Source organism: Aethalodelphis obliquidens, unplaced genomic scaffold (assembly GCF_003676395.1).
Source record: "Aethalodelphis obliquidens isolate GAN/ISIS:26980383/991018 unplaced genomic scaffold, ASM367639v1 scaffold42, whole genome shotgun sequence".
In the NCBI taxonomy this organism is placed as follows: Eukaryota; Metazoa; Chordata; class Mammalia; order Artiodactyla; family Delphinidae; genus Aethalodelphis; species Aethalodelphis obliquidens.
In genome coordinates this window covers 5,467,510-5,484,587 of record NW_020837986.1, presented here as the reverse complement: position 1 = coordinate 5,484,587, position 17,078 = coordinate 5,467,510, and the positions used below count along the sequence as shown (strand labels likewise).

General features: G+C 56.1%; 1 protein-coding gene across 2 annotated transcripts in view; it reads left to right on the top strand.

Moving 5' to 3' along the window:
• The first annotated feature begins 45 nt into the window (after positions 1 to 45).
• Positions 46 to 17,078, top strand: part of PLCG1 (phospholipase C gamma 1) — a 35,169-nt gene continuing 18,136 nt past the window's right edge. For both annotated transcript variants that reach the window (XM_027078298.1, XM_027078297.1), the window contains exon 1: positions 46 to 364. In XM_027078298.1, the coding sequence (XP_026934099.1) occupies positions 148 to 364 (217 nt within the window). In that variant the 5' untranslated portion in view covers positions 46 to 147. The remainder of the gene's footprint in view (positions 365 to 17,078) is intronic.

Genomic DNA, 17,078 nt, shown 5'->3' with positions numbered 1-17,078 from the left:
GCCGCCCCGCCCCCCGCTCAGGCCCCGCCCCGTCTCCGCCCGCAGGAGCCGCCGCCGGGGTCTGCTCGCCCGCCGCCTCCGCCGCCGCCAGCTCGCTCCCGGCGGGCCTGCGCCGCGGCAGCCTGTGCCGCCCCCAGCGCCGGAGCCATGGCGGGCGCCGCGTCCCCCTGCGCCAACGGCTGCGGGCCCGGCGCGCCCTCGGACGCCGAGGTGCTGCACCTCTGCCGCAGCCTCGAGGTGGGCACCGTCATGACTTTGTTCTACTCCAAGAAGTCGCAGCGGCCCGAGCGGAAGACCTTCCAGGTCAAGCTGGAGACGCGGCAGATCACGTGGAGCCGTGGCGCCGACAAGATCGAGGGGTCCAGTAAGTGCGCCCCCCTCCCTGGGGCCCGCCGCGCGCGCGGGGGCGGCGGTGGTCTGCGCGGCTCCCGCGCGCCTCGGGCCGCCGCTGAAGAGAGACTTGGGCAAACTTTCGGGCTTTCCCCCCCACACCCCGTGGGCCCCGCCCCCGCCTCGGCCCGGGTGGTCACCGGGGGCGGGGGGCATCCGGGTCCTCAGTCACCTGACAGGACACCCCCTCCCCCAGCCGGGGGGGCGTGTTCCAGGCTCTTTGCCCAGAGGCCTAAAAATCCTAGCGCGTTGGAGACCAGCGAGGCCGGCGTCTGGTCCCCCACAGCCCGGGAGCGGTGTCGGCCGAGGCGACGGGAGCCGAGGCAGCGTGCCCCCTGCCAGCCCCAGAACCGGGGCCAGACCAGATGCGCGCCCTTTCTCCGAAAAGAGCAGCCTCCGCGAAACTCTGGGCCTCCCGGCTGGGCTCATACTTGGAACGGAACCTTTGGGGTCCCTGGGTAGAACTTAGGCAGTTCCTACGGGAGGGCTGGTTTTGGAGCGGAACCGGGCCTATGCATCTCCGTCACGGGGAGAGGGAGGAAGGTGGTCCTGTTCGGTTTGGAAAAGCCTGAGGGGAGGCAGTGGCTGCTTTTTCCCGCCGCCTCTTTTGTCCCGAAGCTGAATTTTGGAGGTCTGTGTGCGTGGGCAGACACCCAAAGCCGGGGCACGGAGAGGGGCCAGGCTCCCCTTGTCCTTGGATGCACATTCTCAAGAGCTTGGCTCCCAGGAGGCCAGCCTCACTGCTTTGTGTCAGGTACTGTTCAAGAGCACGCAGCCAAATTGGGGTCTAGCCCTTTGTGGCCTGTGGCCTGTGCCCCGTAGCTGGAGGGAGCCAGGAGTGGCTACTCTTGATTTCCTGCCTCTTTGCCTTCCCAGGCCTGACCTTGGCTGCTTTTGCGAAGGAGGGAGGTGGGGGATTTTGAAAAACCCCAAATCCTTCAGAGTGTTATTCCACTGAGCGCATGCTTGTGCTGTGGCCGGATGGGCCCCCAGCTCTGCTCTCCGTTCCCCCGCCTCCAAGTGTGAGGGGTGATTTGTCTGCAACCCCAGGCTGTGGGTTGCTTCCTGTAAGGACCCCCAGAGACTGATGTTAGAGCCAGGTTCAGAATTAGGTCCATGTGTAGGAAGGGGGTTCAGGAAGTGACACCCCCAAGGGAAGGTCCCACAGACCTCCTTGGCTGTGGTGAGAAGATGGCTGAGAAGATTGGGAGGAAGGAAGGTCTTACGGTGAGGCAGCTGTCCTCAACTACAAACTCCAGATCTGACACAGCTGCCGAACTTCCACACGGCAGCCGCCTTCCTCGGTGCCCCCGTCGGCCCTGTCAGCCATTGGGAGAAAATTTTAGTTATTTGAGAGACTGGATTCCAAAGTGGAGGAAGGACAGACACTGCAGAGAGCTGGGATGGCCCTGGAAACATCACCCAGGCATCAGACTCCAGGCGCAGCCCCTTCCATGTTTCTGTGGTGCTCTGTGTGCTCGCTCTCCTGAATTGGTAGCACGGGCTGGAGGTTCCCAGATAGACTTCTCCTAGGTAACAGGCTGCATTTCAAACCGTGCTCGTGACCAGCAGGCAGTAAGTGCAGCACAGTGGTTGAAGGCAGGGTTGGATTTGAAGCCCGTGTATATTAGTTGTGTAGCCCCTGCAGCTAGCTACTTCTCAGAGCTTTAGTTTCCTCATCTGCGAAGTGGGAGTAATAATACATCCACTATATTTTGTTGCTCTGGGGGTTAAATGAGAAGATTAAAACAGCTAGCACAGTGCCCGACACATTGTAAATGTTTAATAAGTGTAAGCCGTTATTAATGGTAACAATAATGGAGTATGACTGCTCTCCTGGACTGGGACTGTGTGGCTGCAGAAGAGCGTGAGGGTGAGGGTGTCGGAAGGGAGGAGGATGGGGCCCCAGTTCCCATTTCACTGAGATCACTACCCGGAGATGGGAGGATATGGTTTTGTTTTGCCCCGACCCAACTACTCAGCTACCCACCTACCATGTAGAACAGTGGATAGAGTAAGTATAAGGAGATATGCACATCTGGCTCATGAGTGGGTAACTTTCTCGTTTGTACGTGGGGCATGTACAGAAAGAATGGGTGTGGAGAGGCAAGAGGCTAGTCCACGATGTCTCAGGTGTTTGGGGATGGAGGCAGGAATGCAGAGGACCTGATGACCCCAGCCCCCAATGGTGGGTCAGCCAGAGAGGTACAAATTCAGTGATCTCATCAGTTAGCTGGGATTTGAGAGGCCTGGAACGTGGGCAAAGGATGTAGAAGGGGCCCTGGCCCTTTGATTTTGGAGGCCCGGTTTGAAGGATTCCGGGTGAGAAGGCTAATGGACACTCGTGTGGAGTTCAGACCTTGCAAACAGAGCCTCATGCTGAAGCTGCCCCATTGCTGTCTATTCATGGGTGCACCTCGTTGTGGGGTTCTGATCCCTGCAGCCCCCCTCTGTAGGTTCTGAGGAAGTTTAGACTCCCAGCAGGGCCCCTTGCCGTCTGGCCTTTTCCTGCTGACCCTGTAACCTGGCCAAAGAGAGAGAGACACTTCTGGGACCCTCAGGGTGTCCGTGGCCCTGAGGAGAGACTGGGGTTCAATGAAAGTGCCCGGCACTCATGTAGAGCAGGGGTCCCCAACCCCCGGGCCATGGACTGGTACCAGTCCTCGGCCTGTCAGGAACCGGGCCGCACAGCAGGAGGTGAGCGTGGGCGAGTGAGCAAAGCTTCGTCTGCTGCCCCCCGCCATCGCTCGCATTCCCGCCTGAAACGCCCCCGCCCCCCGTTAGTGGAAAAATTGTCTTCCTCGAAACCAGTCCCTGGTGCCAAAAAGTTTGGGGACTGCTAATGTACAGGACCTCAACAGGACCTCATTCTGGCCTAACTCTGTGCCCTCTCACTTTATCCTGCACTTGTGAGACGGGGCTGGCAGGTGCTCACTTCTCCAGTGGGAGTTTGGCTTAAAAGAGGGGTGGGGAAGTGCCTTGGTGCTGGTTGTCACGGTGGTGTGACAGGAACCAGGTCAACGTTGGGCTTTTTATGTTACAGATACTGACTTAAATGAGCACAAAGCAATTACAGACCTCCTGCTGAGTGCTACAGAGACTTTTCATCATGTGTTCTTGGTTTATCCTCTAAAGGGCCTGGAGTACCACCCCACTTTACAGATGAGGAAATAGAAATGTAGGGAGTGAATTGTGCTGCCATGTGACAGCCTCAGTTGGACCCGGCTCTCCAGTCAGTGGCTGGTCGGCCAGTCCCAAAAGGACTCAGAGCCCCGGGATTGTGCTGTGAGTGGTCTCAGGCCCCCGTTCTGTGGTCTGCGTTGCTCCTCTGAGGAGAAACCTTTGTGTTCAGACTGTTCCTTACAGACAGCCTCAGCCTCTCTAGGCTCTGGCTCTACACTTTTCCCTCTGGTGCCTTCTGGGATGAGAGGTTCAGTCGAGGGTCATTGTGGGAACAGTGGCTCGGGTGGAGGCTCCATGGTGGGCTCTGAGTGCCACCCAAGCGTATCTGTGGGAACTTTTGCAGCCCCAGCCTTTCGTCTTTGATTCTTACATTGACACCCTTCTAGACGCCAGGCTTTCTCAGGTGGTAAATGAAAACAGGCCCTTGCCCTTAGGGAAACTAAAGGGGACAATGGAATGGTACCTTTGATGCCAGGGGTAGGGGGTGGCAGAAGAACGCAAACCGCCTTGGACAAGGCAGTCAGGCTCACAGGGTAGGTGACATTGGTACCAGCTGTCTGAGGCCTGACCCCTGTGGCTGTCAGACTGCTGAGGAGATAGACCACAGGACCAGCCCTGAAGGCTGGGCCCAAGGTGCCCGAGGAGGGCAGGCCTGTATCATTGGGGATTTTCTTTGTGCTGGCTGGTTGCTCCCGGGGGGAGAGGGGTGAGAGCACATGTCCGGATCTCCAGAGCTAGCCATCCTCGCCTGTGCGTTTCCTGTCTGACTAGTTTTTCCAGGGGAAGTCAGACCTCTTAGTGTTTCCTCAGCCCCCCAGGCTTGCCCTGATGTGTGGGTTTCCAGACCAGCACGGCCAAGCTCTCTGTCCAGCTGGGGCTTTTTCTTTCCTGTGAACCTAGGAAAGGGGCCTGCTTCACAGATGCCTGGAAGAGCTGAGCACAGCAGCCCTGGGGCCCCCAACACCTCCACCTTCTCTCTGTGTGTGCACGTGCCCACACAGACGTACGCAGATGCACAGGCTTGAGTTACCAGTTAGAGAGCTTGGTCACTAGCTTGCTTTGGGTAGCCCCTTAGAATGGGGGGCATTTATTTGCTCAGTAAATATTGTGTGAACACCTCTTATTTGCCCAGTGCTAGGCACTAAGGGTTCAAAAGACGGATAAGACTTGGTCAGTGGCATTGAGGGACTCCCAGACTCCTGGAAGAGACAGATTTGGGAACGTGTAATTATAACCCTGTGTGTTATGTACCTAGAGGTACATGCTGAGAGCTTTCTGAGTGCAGAGTAACGAGCTCTGCTCAGCAAGCAGGGGGTCGAGAGGAGAGAGCCGGGAAGGCTTCACACGGAAGGTGGCCGGGGAGCTGGGCCTTCCTGAGTGGTTGAGGAACTTGCCTGTACCCTGGCTGAGGCCCTGGGGATCGCTGTGCAGGGGTTGGGCTGGGGGCAGCGTAGGGAGGGCCACGGCATGCTGTAACTCGTGGGTTGTGCTCTGTTCTGTAGGCCAGCTGTCACCAGAGGCTGAAGCAGGACTGTCCTGTGTTTGTCTGGGAGAGGTTGAGGAGGGAGACCCGTGAGCCACTGCAGTTTGCAGGAGAGACCTGATGAGCACAGCACAGCCTCCTTGCGAGGCAGGCAGGAGGCGGCAGTGATGGAGGGGAGGGGAGGGGCTGGGGCTGGAGGGAGGAGACAGTAGAGCCAGAGTAGCTTAGCATTCGGGCTCTGAACTCTGACTGCCTAGGTTAAAATCCTGTTGTGCCGCTTACTTGCTCTGTGACCTTGAGCGGGTGACTTTATCTCTCTGGACTCCTTGTTTATAAAAGAGGGATAGATTACATTTTTCTCATAAGGGAGTTACGAGGATTCGGAGAGAATCTGCAAGATGCTTTGCATGGAGTGTAGCACCGTGTAAGTGCTTCACGCATGGGAGCCCTGATGAGGAGGAAGGTGAAGATTAAGTTGCCCAGGAGGACCTGTTAGTGGAAGGGAGCAAATGTACCTGTGGTATTGAGGGGATGGCCACCAAGCGCTTTGATTCGGAGACAAGGAGGCCACCTAGCCTCTTTCTTGAAGCTCTCAGGAGCCCCTCTATCATCAGGGCTCTTTCCTGACGCTGACTTTTGCAGGGTGCCAGGGCAGTTGGCTGTGAGCAGCGGTTTTGGTATCATATGAAGATATCAGATTGGCCTATTTCTGAGAACGTCGCCCTGAGAAATGCTACCTGAGCGCCTTGGTGGGAGACCCCTGTCTTCCAGGAAGTGCTTTAATGCCAGCACGTCAGTGTGCTAGGGCCTGCCTTTGCCTCTCCCGTCACCATCCCTGTCGGTCTCCGTTAATTCAAAGCATCTCTTCCCACTCTGTGCCCTTTTCTCTGGGATGTGGCTTCAAGGAAGTCAGCGGTGGCTAAGTTGGAGGGAGGAAGTGAGGCCTAATGTAGCAAAGTCCTGACATTAGGGGATAGGAGACATTTTCCCCCTCTCTGCTCCCTCTCTTAGAACTGCAGAAGTCAGTGGGGACTTTGAGGGGAGTCCCAGGAGAAGTGGAGGTGGGGCAGGAGGAGGGGAGTGTTCTGGAGCTCCTAGTAGAGTGCTTTGTTTAGAGAAGCATGGCGCCCGGGCTTCTCTGGGGGGAAATCTTTTGAGAGCAGCATGGTAACAGGTGATAAGACTTTAGGCGGAGCCCAGGGTGAGGAGTGGCCTCCAGCAGCTGTAGCCAGAATCAGTCAGATTTGGGTCTGAGTCTCAGCTCTTCCTGTGACCTTGGGTACACGTCACTTTAACCTATCTTAAACTGATCTTCAGCTGTAAAAATAATTTCTCCCTCACGGAGCATATATTAACAATGGTCAAATGAGATCCGTATGAGAGTGAGAGATTCTATGTGAGAGTGCTCAGCAGAGCATGTTGCACTCGTGGGTGCTTAACAACTATTTGTTTCCTTTGCTTTCACCATAACTAACTACAGAGCTCCAGTTCTCCTGTCCACCACGAAGCTGGATGCCGTGGCTGCTCTGACAGCCTGGGCTAGAAGTCCGTTTCCTACTTCTTTTCTTTGTTCCCTCCCTGAGTCTGTACACAGAGGTCGGGGGCAGGAGAAAAATTGGGTACTTGAATAGTGCATTAGTTCATGGAGCATTTTCTCATCCATTGTGTTGTTTAAGCTCCACCACAGCTCCAACTGAGAGGTGGGAATGATAGGCTCTCCCTTGTAGATGAGGAAACGAAGGCCCCAAGGCTAAGGTGCCCCAGCAGGTTCATGGTAGTGCTGGGACCAGAGCCTGGAACTTCTGATTCCCACTGCAGTGTTCAGTTTATTCCTCCACTCTGGGGAAATGACAGTAAGGTGGGTGTTCTGCAGGACCAGAGTTGTTTTACTTTATGTGGACAGACCTCCCTGATCTCTCCTCTGCCCTCTGGGCAGATGTCCTGGTCGATGCGCCCAGGCCCCCTTCCTGGCACGCTGGACTCAGAGCCTCCATCGGGACCCTCTGCTGCCCTCGGCTTGCCACAGCCCCCATCGAGATGCTTCTGTCCCTGCTGCGGGGGCCAAGGTAGCAGAAGAGCCTCGCCCTGACTTGCTCTTACTGGGCTGTGGTGACAACCGCACTGAGCCTCTGCCAGGGCAGTGGGAGCCTGGGCTCTGGGCTCTAGGTGCCCTGAGAAGGGCCTCTCCAGGACCCCGACGACAAGCTGAAGCACATGCCTTCGTCCACATGTTCCTTCGTTCATCCCACATTTAGTGTGGTCTTAGCTCCTGTGTGTTAGGTACGCTGAACCAGACATGATGACTCCAGCCTCTGACCTGTTCACTGTGGCAGTAGATCTCTAGCATAGTGAGCTTTCCGTATCACCATAGCTACTCTTTCTTTCCTTGAAGGAAAAAAAAAAAAAAAAAAAAGCCCTGAAAACAGCTTTCTTGGGCCCTGTGGCACACTGAACAAGTGAGGTGCCACTTGTGCCTCCCTGGCTTTGGACTCTGGCATTTGCTGACATGCCAAGCACTAGCGGTAGTGGAGTCTAGCGGTAAACATAAAGGTTAAGGCACATATAGCCAGAAAGAAAAAATAACGACGGGGTCCGGGCACGCTGAGAAGGAAACAAGACAAGCTTGCTCTGTCGGTCTGGAGAGATGAGGGTGTGCTGTGTTCATCTCCATGGCTGACGGCAGCCGAGGCTTGGCTCTCCCGTAGGCCATATGTGTGCACCGTGGCAAGCCACCCCACTGTTTCCAGAGGGGGGCCTTGGCGGCTCTGGGTCTGCCCCCAGGTGCAGAGCCTCAGCACTCCGGGCAGATTAGGCTGGAGGAGGATTTGGGGAAAGGAGGCCAGGGAGGAATTAGTTCCTGTGACTTGAGCACGGGGTACAGTGAGGGTGGCCCCGCTGTTGTGGCAGGTAGGCTGCAGCCCTTGTGGGTCAAGAGGCTGCCTTGGCTGGGGTCTCGGAAACAGAGAACTTTGTGTTCACACTCCAAGGTATTATAGCTGTGCCCTTGCCTAACTGTATCTCTCCGCCTTCACCCCAACACACATACCCCTGCTTGAGCTGCCCCCAAGCCACAGCTTCCTGCCATCACCCCATCACCCCAGAGTTAGAGCCGCTCATCACAGCTGGGTGTGCTGGGGCCTCCAGAGGGAGTGGAGACTGAGGCTGCCTCGAGAGAGTGCCCTCAGCCCTAGAGGAGAGGGAAGAAGTGTGAGAAGGGGGAGGTCCTTGGATATGCTGGGGCTGGGGAAGAGGTGGTGGGGACGGTGCAGGTGGTCGCTTTGGTGGAGGCTGAGGTCCTAGGAGATGCGGCTCGGAGAGTCTCCGCTTGCATTCCTGCCGCAGTTCTTGATGGTCTCCCTCTCCTCCTTGTAAGACTAGTTCCTTTTGAGGAGGTGCTTGGCTTGCCTTTGAGAGGCTGCAGTGGCTGAGTGCCCAAGCACAAGTACTAGGTCTCTCCCCGACTTGTCACCTCTAGGAACCAAGCCTGTCCTCGGGGAAGCAGGGAGGGCTCCTTTTTATAGCCCACATGTAGGCTTTGTGTATAGGCTCTGCTGCTTCCTTCTGGGCCCTTCCCGGTGTTGGCTGGTGGCCCTGGCTTCAGCAAGACTAAGGATGCAGAATACATGGGGCAGGGCTTTCTCCTGCAGGAGACTGGCATCTCCCTTGCTGAGCCAGGCCTGGCACAAAGCAGCCTGGAGTTAGGAAGCAAGAAAAGGAGGTGACCCAGTCCTTGATCCTGGGAAGCTTGTGATCTGGAACGTGCAGAAAACCGTGAAAGCCGAGGGCCGGCAGGAGACAGTTGTGCCTAAAGTGCTGTTGGCTGAGTGCGGGGCTCCAGAGAGCATCAGCCTGCCACTGTGGGTCGCTCCCCCTGCTGGCTAGCAGGCTGGCGTTGGCTAGAGGATCAAGGCGTGGGCTCGGTGAGGAGTGGACGGTCTGACCAAAGCTCCAGGCCCTGGTGGCAGACATCTGACCAGACTGGTAAGGCGTTGGGCCACGGAGAGTTGGACCGCTTGTTTGTGTGAGACCTAATTCTAACTCATCGGGGGTGGGCCATTCACATTGGGATTGGCTTCCTGTTTTCTTGGACACCTGGGGACGTGGCTGAGCTGAAATGTCCTGAGGGAAGTGGTTGTTTAAGGGGCGCCCCCCAGGTCCCAGTGTCCTTGGCCTGGCCTTGCCCTTGCAGGGGTAGGGCACTGACCATACTGGGACTCTGGCTGTGTAGCTGTGGGTGTGTGGTGGGTGAATGCAAACCCCATGGGATTGTGTGACTTCAGCCTCAGGCCCAGAGAGTGTGGGCCCGAGTTCATGGAGTGACTGACCCTAGGAAGGAGGGGAGGAGTTGGCCACAGGTCCCAAAGGCTTCTGCGCCTACTTGAGGGTAGGAGGTCAGCTGGGAAGTTGGGTAGCGACAGGGGTAGGGGGCGACGAGTCCCTCTCTGAGGCTCTGAAGACCACTTCCCCCTGTTTGTCCTCCGGTAGCTCTCCTATTCTGACCCTAACACAGTAATTGAGTATGATGTGTCTGTGTTCGCCTGTCAGTTCCTAACTGGGGCTGGCCTTTCTTGGGAGCTCTTAGCATATCCAGCAAGGAGGTTAGAAAACGTAGTATATATCGGTTTGTCAGGGGTTACTCAGAGCCTCTTGAGGCCAGCAGTAAAATAACAGAGAGTCCCCTCCAGTGAGAACACCTGATGCCTAGACTGTTCCTTGAGGGTGTCCTGGTCCCTGGCCTGAGAACTGGCCCACACTGGAAGGGTGAGGCTCTGCAGGCAGGGGTGGGAGGCTAGCAGGCAGCTGTCTGTGCTACAGGAGGTGAGGCCAGGAGCTGTCTTAAGAGGGTGGAACCAGGGAATTAAAATCAGGAAGGGCAAGTCCCAAGGTAGCCACTCCTTTCAATAGGGGAGGTGATTTTGAAGAATCTGAGCTGGGCTTCCTGGGGAGGCAGGGAGTGGGTGTTCCCTTTCACCTCGGACTGAGGTCAGAGAGTAGATCACATACTGGGGCCTTGGCTCCCCGGGAAGCAAAAGGAGGACAGGAGAGTGACTTGGCTTGGGCTGGTGTTGCCCAAAGGGAGTGGCCCACTGAGGAGAGGCTGGACCAAGCAGCTCTAAACCGGGAGAGCAGGTGGGTGTACAGAAGAGGGCGTCTGAATGAGCAGGCCTGTGACTTACTGACCCTTATCATTGTTTAGAACGTCTCCAACCTAATCAGGGTTGACTCTGTTGGGGGTTTGAGGGCTGGCCCCACATGTCCCCCAAAGAGGGAAGGGCCCATGGTGACAGTAACAGAAACCAAAGAGGCGGGGAGCCAGGGCCGGGGTCGTGAGACAGCATGGGGGTCAGCAAGCTCCACAGGGGAAGGCCTCTGCCATCCCCCTCCCACCTGTACCCCAACTTCAGCCCCTATCACTCAGCCCCCAGCCGGAGGCCCCTATCATTTCCTTTCAGGAGAGGGCCCCAGATTTTTTCTTTCTTCTCCTAACAGTGCATTTCCTGCTAGGCACTGGGGCATTGACGCCAACAGGCATGGAGCTTATGCTCCAGTGGAGAAGACAGTCAGTCAAATAGCCTTAAAATACACAGCATTCCCACTCATCTAGGTACTAGGTAAATGTGGTTGTGAATGATATTAGAAAAGCCAGTAGGACTTGTTCAAGGATTAGATTGGAGGGGGTGAGAGAAAAGATGTTAAGCATGGTTCTGAAGAGTCGAGTCTACGCACCTCTTTGGAGGTGATGCTGTTAGCGCACCCAAGAGGTGTGGCAAGAGGCCTCGTTTTGGTGAGGGGTTGACTTTGAGGCGAACAGGTGGAGACGGCAAGTAGGCAGTTGGTTTGAAGGGTCTGAAGCTTATAGTCAAGGAGTAGGCTAGAGCTGTGTTTGTAAATTGCCTGCATTGACACTGACTGGGGAGCAGGGAGAGCATCGGGAGAGGAGAGGCCCTTGGCATGGGCCTTGACGAAGGCCAGCGTGGGGACAGGTGGGGATAGGCCTGGAGCCCAAGAAGAAGCAGGAAATCAGGAGAGGAGAAGTCAAGGGCAGAACTTCCAGCAGGAGGGAGGGTGTGGACACCCGTGTTGATTGCCCTGAGGGTCAGGAAAGAGGAGGCTAGAAAAGTGACTTATGCTTAGTACTCTGGTTCTCCAGGTGGCCTGAATGTACCATGAGGAGCATTTCATTGGGCCTTTTGAGATCCTGGACACTCCAATACCCAGCCCTGCTGGGCCCTCATCCTCTTCCCTGTAGCTGGGAGCCTGGCAGACACAGGCCATCTAGAAAGAACTCGGGCAGCACCAGCCTGCAGAGTGGGCAAACGTCAGCATCCAAGGGACTGCCTGGGGCGTCATGTGGGCTCGGGCAGAGAAGCTGGGGCAAGCCCCTTGTTGCACCTGCCCCCACTGTGGTGTTGATGGCCAGCGGAGGCCTACCTTCCCTCCCCTCTCATCCATGAAACTCTGAATGCCCTTTTCCCCAAACCCCCAGACTACTGCATCGATGCCTTGGCTTCTGTGATCCTCCCTGGCAGACCTGGACAGGCCAGTCCTCCAGACCTGCCTTCTGTGGACAGAGTGGTCCGAGACTTCCCACATCCAGCTCCTCACTTTCTCTGGCTCTCGGTGCCACAGACACCTCCCTGTTGTTGTACTCTTTGCAGGACCTCATAGTTATCTGCTTCCCCATCTGTTTCCTCCACCGGGCAGGAGCTTTCTGGCTTTCTCAGGGGCAGGAACTCCAATGCCTTACTGATCTCTGTTTATCCAGGACCCACCCCAGGGCCTGACGTGGAGTAGACAGACATTTGAAAGTTTGATCCCGGTGATGGAATGAAAGAACAAGCCCAGTAGATAACTGCTCATCTCTCTCCCAGCTTTGAGTTCCTTGGGTGGGGCCTCCTTGCCCTTCCTTCCTTTGGAGCCAGGGCATGCTGTTCCCACCTCTGAAATGGATGGGATTAATTTTGCATCTTAGGGAAGAGGGCTGCCTGCCTGAATGGTGTGAAGGCTTGCTGGGCTGCCCTGCTTTTTCTCTGCAAACCCAAGTTCAGGGTGTGTGCTGCTGTGGGGCCGCTGCAGAGGGTCCCAGTTCTACATGAACTACCACGTGACTGTGACAAGACCCTTGGGAGCCTCCATTTCCTCATTGCTCCACAGAGGAGGTTCACCTAGAATCTAGACTCCAGATGATTCATGAACTGGCGAGGATCCTTGACAGCTGTGACCTGAAGCAGTTAGTATGTAGGAGTGCAGGGTTCCGTGTAGGAGGATCCCACAGATCCCCATCCAACTGTCCGAATGGCCTTTTCCTGTTTATTAAGGTGGGAGAAGGGCTGGCTGCTCTTCTCGGTCAGGTGTTTGGGGAACAGTGATGGACGAAACCCCAACCGGGAACAGATGCTGAGCTCTGCCCTGGGTGTGCCCTGTACTCCAGGGTTTGGCTAGGCCTTCCCTGTTGCATCTGGGAAGGGGTTTAGTCCTCTCGCCCCTGCTGGTCTGGTTTGAAGGTGCTGCTGCACAGGAATGGGAAGGAGATAAACTCCGGCCTCACCTTCCCTTTGCTGCATGACCCTGTGACCCTGGGTCTCTGAGTCAGGATCCGTCCTTTGTAAAATGGAGGCTGAGAGCTCCCCACCCCTCCGCTCTCATCTTTCTCCCTGGGAGCCGCTCCAGACTGTTCTGTTGGGCGGGGATAGGGGGGCTCTCATTCCTACTCCTTGAGCAGTAGGTGGCCGACATGGAAGCTGCTGGCCATCCCAGGCCCTGGCTCCTGCTGCATCAGACTCCTTTCCCACCTGTGTGCAGGTTCTGTCTTGTCTCCTCTTTGGCCACCTCCATCCTTCTCCTTCCAAGCTGTGAGGCTCTGTCAAAGCTGTATAATCCTGGCCGATCCAGGCACCCTAGGGTGCAGAGGCCTCTGGCTCCCTGTGTAGGGCAGCAGAGGTGCAGAGCTGGGAATCAGCTGGTTGGCAGTGCGCTTCCCTTCGTGGATTCCTTTCTCCATCTCAGCATCCTCTGGGGGAGAAAGTTCAGCTCCATTTGTGCTCTCTCCGGCCCTGATGTGTAGTTTCTTTGGAGGGTGGTACAGGAGGTGCTGACTTGCGGGATGGGGACTGGGAGTGGTCCATCTGTTTGGCCCCGGCTGTATGTGGAGAAGATGTGATTGATGAGAGATCGTTTCTGGGAAGGTCTGTACAACTCTTCCGACCCCTGGGACCCGCTCTTTTGAATCTCCTGGTGGCCTTGGCTTAGACCCAAGCAGGGCGTGGTGCTCAAAGAGCCCTGCCTGTTCTCTTTTGTTTTCCCCAAAGCACCATTAGCTTCCCATGGTTCCCACCGGCTACAGGAACCTGTGTACAGGAACCTCCCAGTGTTTTCAGATTACTCTGGCCCCTGGGGCGGTGCCCGCGCCCTCCCCCCTTGTGTCTGGTCCTTCTGTCTTCTCTCCACATGGTCACCCCACTGACCACTGCATTTGCATATTTGTTGGAGCTCCTCAGCCTTTGTTGCCCCATGGCACCACCTCTTCCAGGAAGTCATCCCTGATACCCTCTTTGAGCATCTGTGGCCTCTTAGATAATTAGCTCTGGAGTCTAACTCTCGTGTGTTCATTCCTGCTTCTAAGCACTCTGTAAGCATTTTGAAGCCTCCCCAGGGACCTGGGTTTGGGGAATGGAGAGGAGGCAGATGTGGTTTCTTCCTTGTGGAACTCACAGGTCAGTGGCCTTGACACCAAGGAGGCATCAGATGGTGTGACCAGAATGCGGAAGCACCAAGTATGCCACGGGACCAGGCCTGATGGAAACTTAAGTTGAGAAGGTGGGCCTGGCACATGCAGAGGCTCAGAGGTAGGGGGAGCGCTGGGAGCGGATGTGGGGCTGGGGTCTCTGGATCTCGTGGCTCTGACTGGACTTGGGCCCTTTTGAGGAGTGCTGAGCTTTGCCCACCTTCCTCCAGGACACGCTGCAGGGCTGGGCGTCCACAGCCCACTGTCAGGGGCAGTGAAAACCCCAGGGGAAGGGACCTGTCCCGGTAACATTCACTTACCTCTTACAAGCTTCCTAGATGTTTTTAAAAAAACTTTGGTATTTATCATGACTTACAGCTATTTTAAGTTGTAAAACGTATTTACATGCATTTTTATACGGTTAGTTTCTTTTTTTAAAATTAATTTTTGGCTGCGTTGGGTCTTCGTTGCTGCGTGCGAGCTTCAGTAGTTGTGGCACACGGGCTCAGTAATTGTGGCTCGTGGGCTCTAGAGCTCAGGCTTAGTAGTTGTGGCACACGGGCGTAGTTGCTCCGCGGCACGTGGGATCTTCCTGGACCAGGTCTCGAACCCGTGTCCCCTGCACTGGCAGGAGGATTCTTAACCACTGCACCACCAGGGGAGTCCGGTTAGTTTTGAATTTCCTGGTGGCCTTGGGGAGAAACGGTTAGTTTCTATTGCAGTTTCCACCAATTAATTTATGCACTTAAAGGGAAGACTCTCTTAAGAGAAATATTTTGGCGAATGCATGTTTCATGTCCAGAAATTTGTGATATGTGTCATTTCGGTTTTTTGTGTGTGGTGGTGCTGGTGGTTTTCTTGACCGTATCTTCATCATTAGGGGGTTTAATTTTCAGTATGTTCTCTTGTCCCTTTCTAGCAAAATCACTTTGCTGACTCTGTGTAGTTCTCTGTCTGCATGTGAAGGGTTTATGGCAGGCCCACCCCCACTAAGGCCTTCACTTTATCCACAGGCTACCTAAGAGCTGAGAGACTTGCTGGAGGCCCAAGCTGTATCCTCAGAAACAGGATTTGAAACGTGGTGTTTGTGATTTCAGATCTGTTAGCATTCTCTTCTGGTGCCCCACCCTATGCAAGGCCGGGGGTATGTGTAGTGCCGGCACAGCACGTGTTGGCTAGTGCACACGTGCGTAGGTGAGATGCTGTGACTGCAACAGGCCCATTTTAAAAACCACTGCAACTGCTGAGGCTCAGGAAGCAGCCTCTGGCTTAGAGCATGTCATGTCCATGTGCACCGATGTGAACTCGGAGGCTCCACAAGTCCCACTCTTCCCCCATGGTGCCCTATCCCCGTGAACCCTTTTTGGAGCTGGGGAAATGGCTACTTGGGTTATTTTCCTTGGGCCAAGGCAGCTGTGGGCCAGCTTTACCTCGCCTAGGTTTGGGTTTGCCCCCAGCAACTCTGGCAGTGGCTGCTGCTGGCTCATGTAGGCCCCATGTCAATGGCACTAGACACACAGGCAGGGGGCATCAGACTTCACTGGGACTGGCAGCTCCTGGCAGGGCCCTTATGCAACCCAGTGAGGTAGGAGGAATCCCCAGTTTACTGATAGGGAAACTGAGGCCAAAAGAGTGCGGGACTGGGCTTCCCTGGTGACGCAGTGGTTAAGAATCCGCCTGCCGATGCAGGGGACACGGGTTTGAGCCCAGGTCTGGGAAGATCCCACATGCCGCCGAGAAACTAAGCCCGTGTGCCACAACTACTGAGCCTGCGTGCTACAGCTACTGAAGCCTGTGCACCTACAGCCTGTGCTCCACAAGAGAGGCCACCACAATGAGAAGCCTGCGCACCACAACGAAGAGCAGCCCCCGCTCGCTGCAACTAGAAGAAGGCCCACATGCAGCAATGAAGACCCAACGCAGCCAAAAATAAGTAAAATAAATAAATTTTTTTAAAAAAAGAGCGGGACTGCCCAGGACCTCACAGCTAGAGTTTAAGATCTGTGTGGTTCTCCTCTGCTGGGCCTGGACAGCCTTCAGGAAGGGGATGGTCAGGGCAGGCTTCCTGAAGGAGTGGGAGGAGGCAGCCTGGCCTGTGAGCAGGTCCTCAGCCCTTAGGGCTGGCATGAGAGGCCAGTCCCTGGTCCAGGTGCGGTGGTCCCTCATTAGCCCAGAGCCTCTTGAGGAGGGCGAGTCTATTTCTTCATGAGAGTTTGTGGGCGATTAAATGCCAGGGACTGAGTCCCCCCTCACCGCCCAGGCTTGTCGCTGTCTGCCATGGCCTTGCTTGGAATGGTAATACCCACGCTGTTCCTTGGGGCCTCTGCGTGGGCCTTGGGGACCTGGTCCTTAGAGGAATGAGCCCTCCATGGCTCCTAATGGGCTGAGCTGGCTGGGTTGTGCTGATGGACCCCCCCAGGCCCTCTAGGGTTTGGGTGAGCTTGGGGGTGGGCCTTTGTCATAAACGAAAGCCCTACTCCCTTCTGCTGCACATCAGCCCAGCCTGGCTGCAGGCCCCTGGTTGTGGGATCCTGCCCTTGTCCTCAGAGAGTTCCCCCATCTTACTCCCCCATCTCCAGCCTAGCCAGGACCTCCCAGTACCACTGGCTTTTCTTTTCCCCATGTCCCTTGAATGTTATTCTCCGTGGTTCTATGTGGGAATGAGTGCTGGGTCGTGGGTTTCCTGCTCCTCTAAGCAGTTTTCCTCCCTCCCCCAAGCTCCCAAGTCCTGAGAGGGTCTCTCTTCCTGCCCTTCCTTCAGGTCTGACCCAGACCCTGCAGGGCAGAGGCCGTGCCTGTCCCAGGGGGTCTCCTCCCCTTGATGGCAGTCCCTGGGCAACCGGTCCTGGCTCTCAGGAAGAGGACCCTGCTGTATTTATTCTGGGAGGCAGGAGGGTGGGGCTGAGGTGGGAGGTCACACAGGATGCAGCTTTTAAGAACCTGGTAGCGCCTCTCACCCTGGTGTCTTGTCCTTCCAGCCTGCGGTTGGCTTGATGGACTTGGAGGGCCTGAGGGCCGGGCTGACAGCTCCAATGGGGAGAAGTACAAGGGGCCTTGTGTGGCCAGCAGGAGCCTGGGAGACTTGGGCGCCTGGCCCAGAGCTGTTGTGTGCCTACCTGGTCCCTGTTTTGGGGACCAGCCTCTTTTGCTTCCGGCATGGTCTCACTGGAAATGTACTCAGGAGCACGGGGCAGGCCACAGGGCACCTAGGACCCGCTGGCAGTGTGTGTTGTGTGTACGTGTGTGTGCATATGCAGCACATGTGTGGGGTGCTGCAGGTGGCCTGGCAGCAGGCTT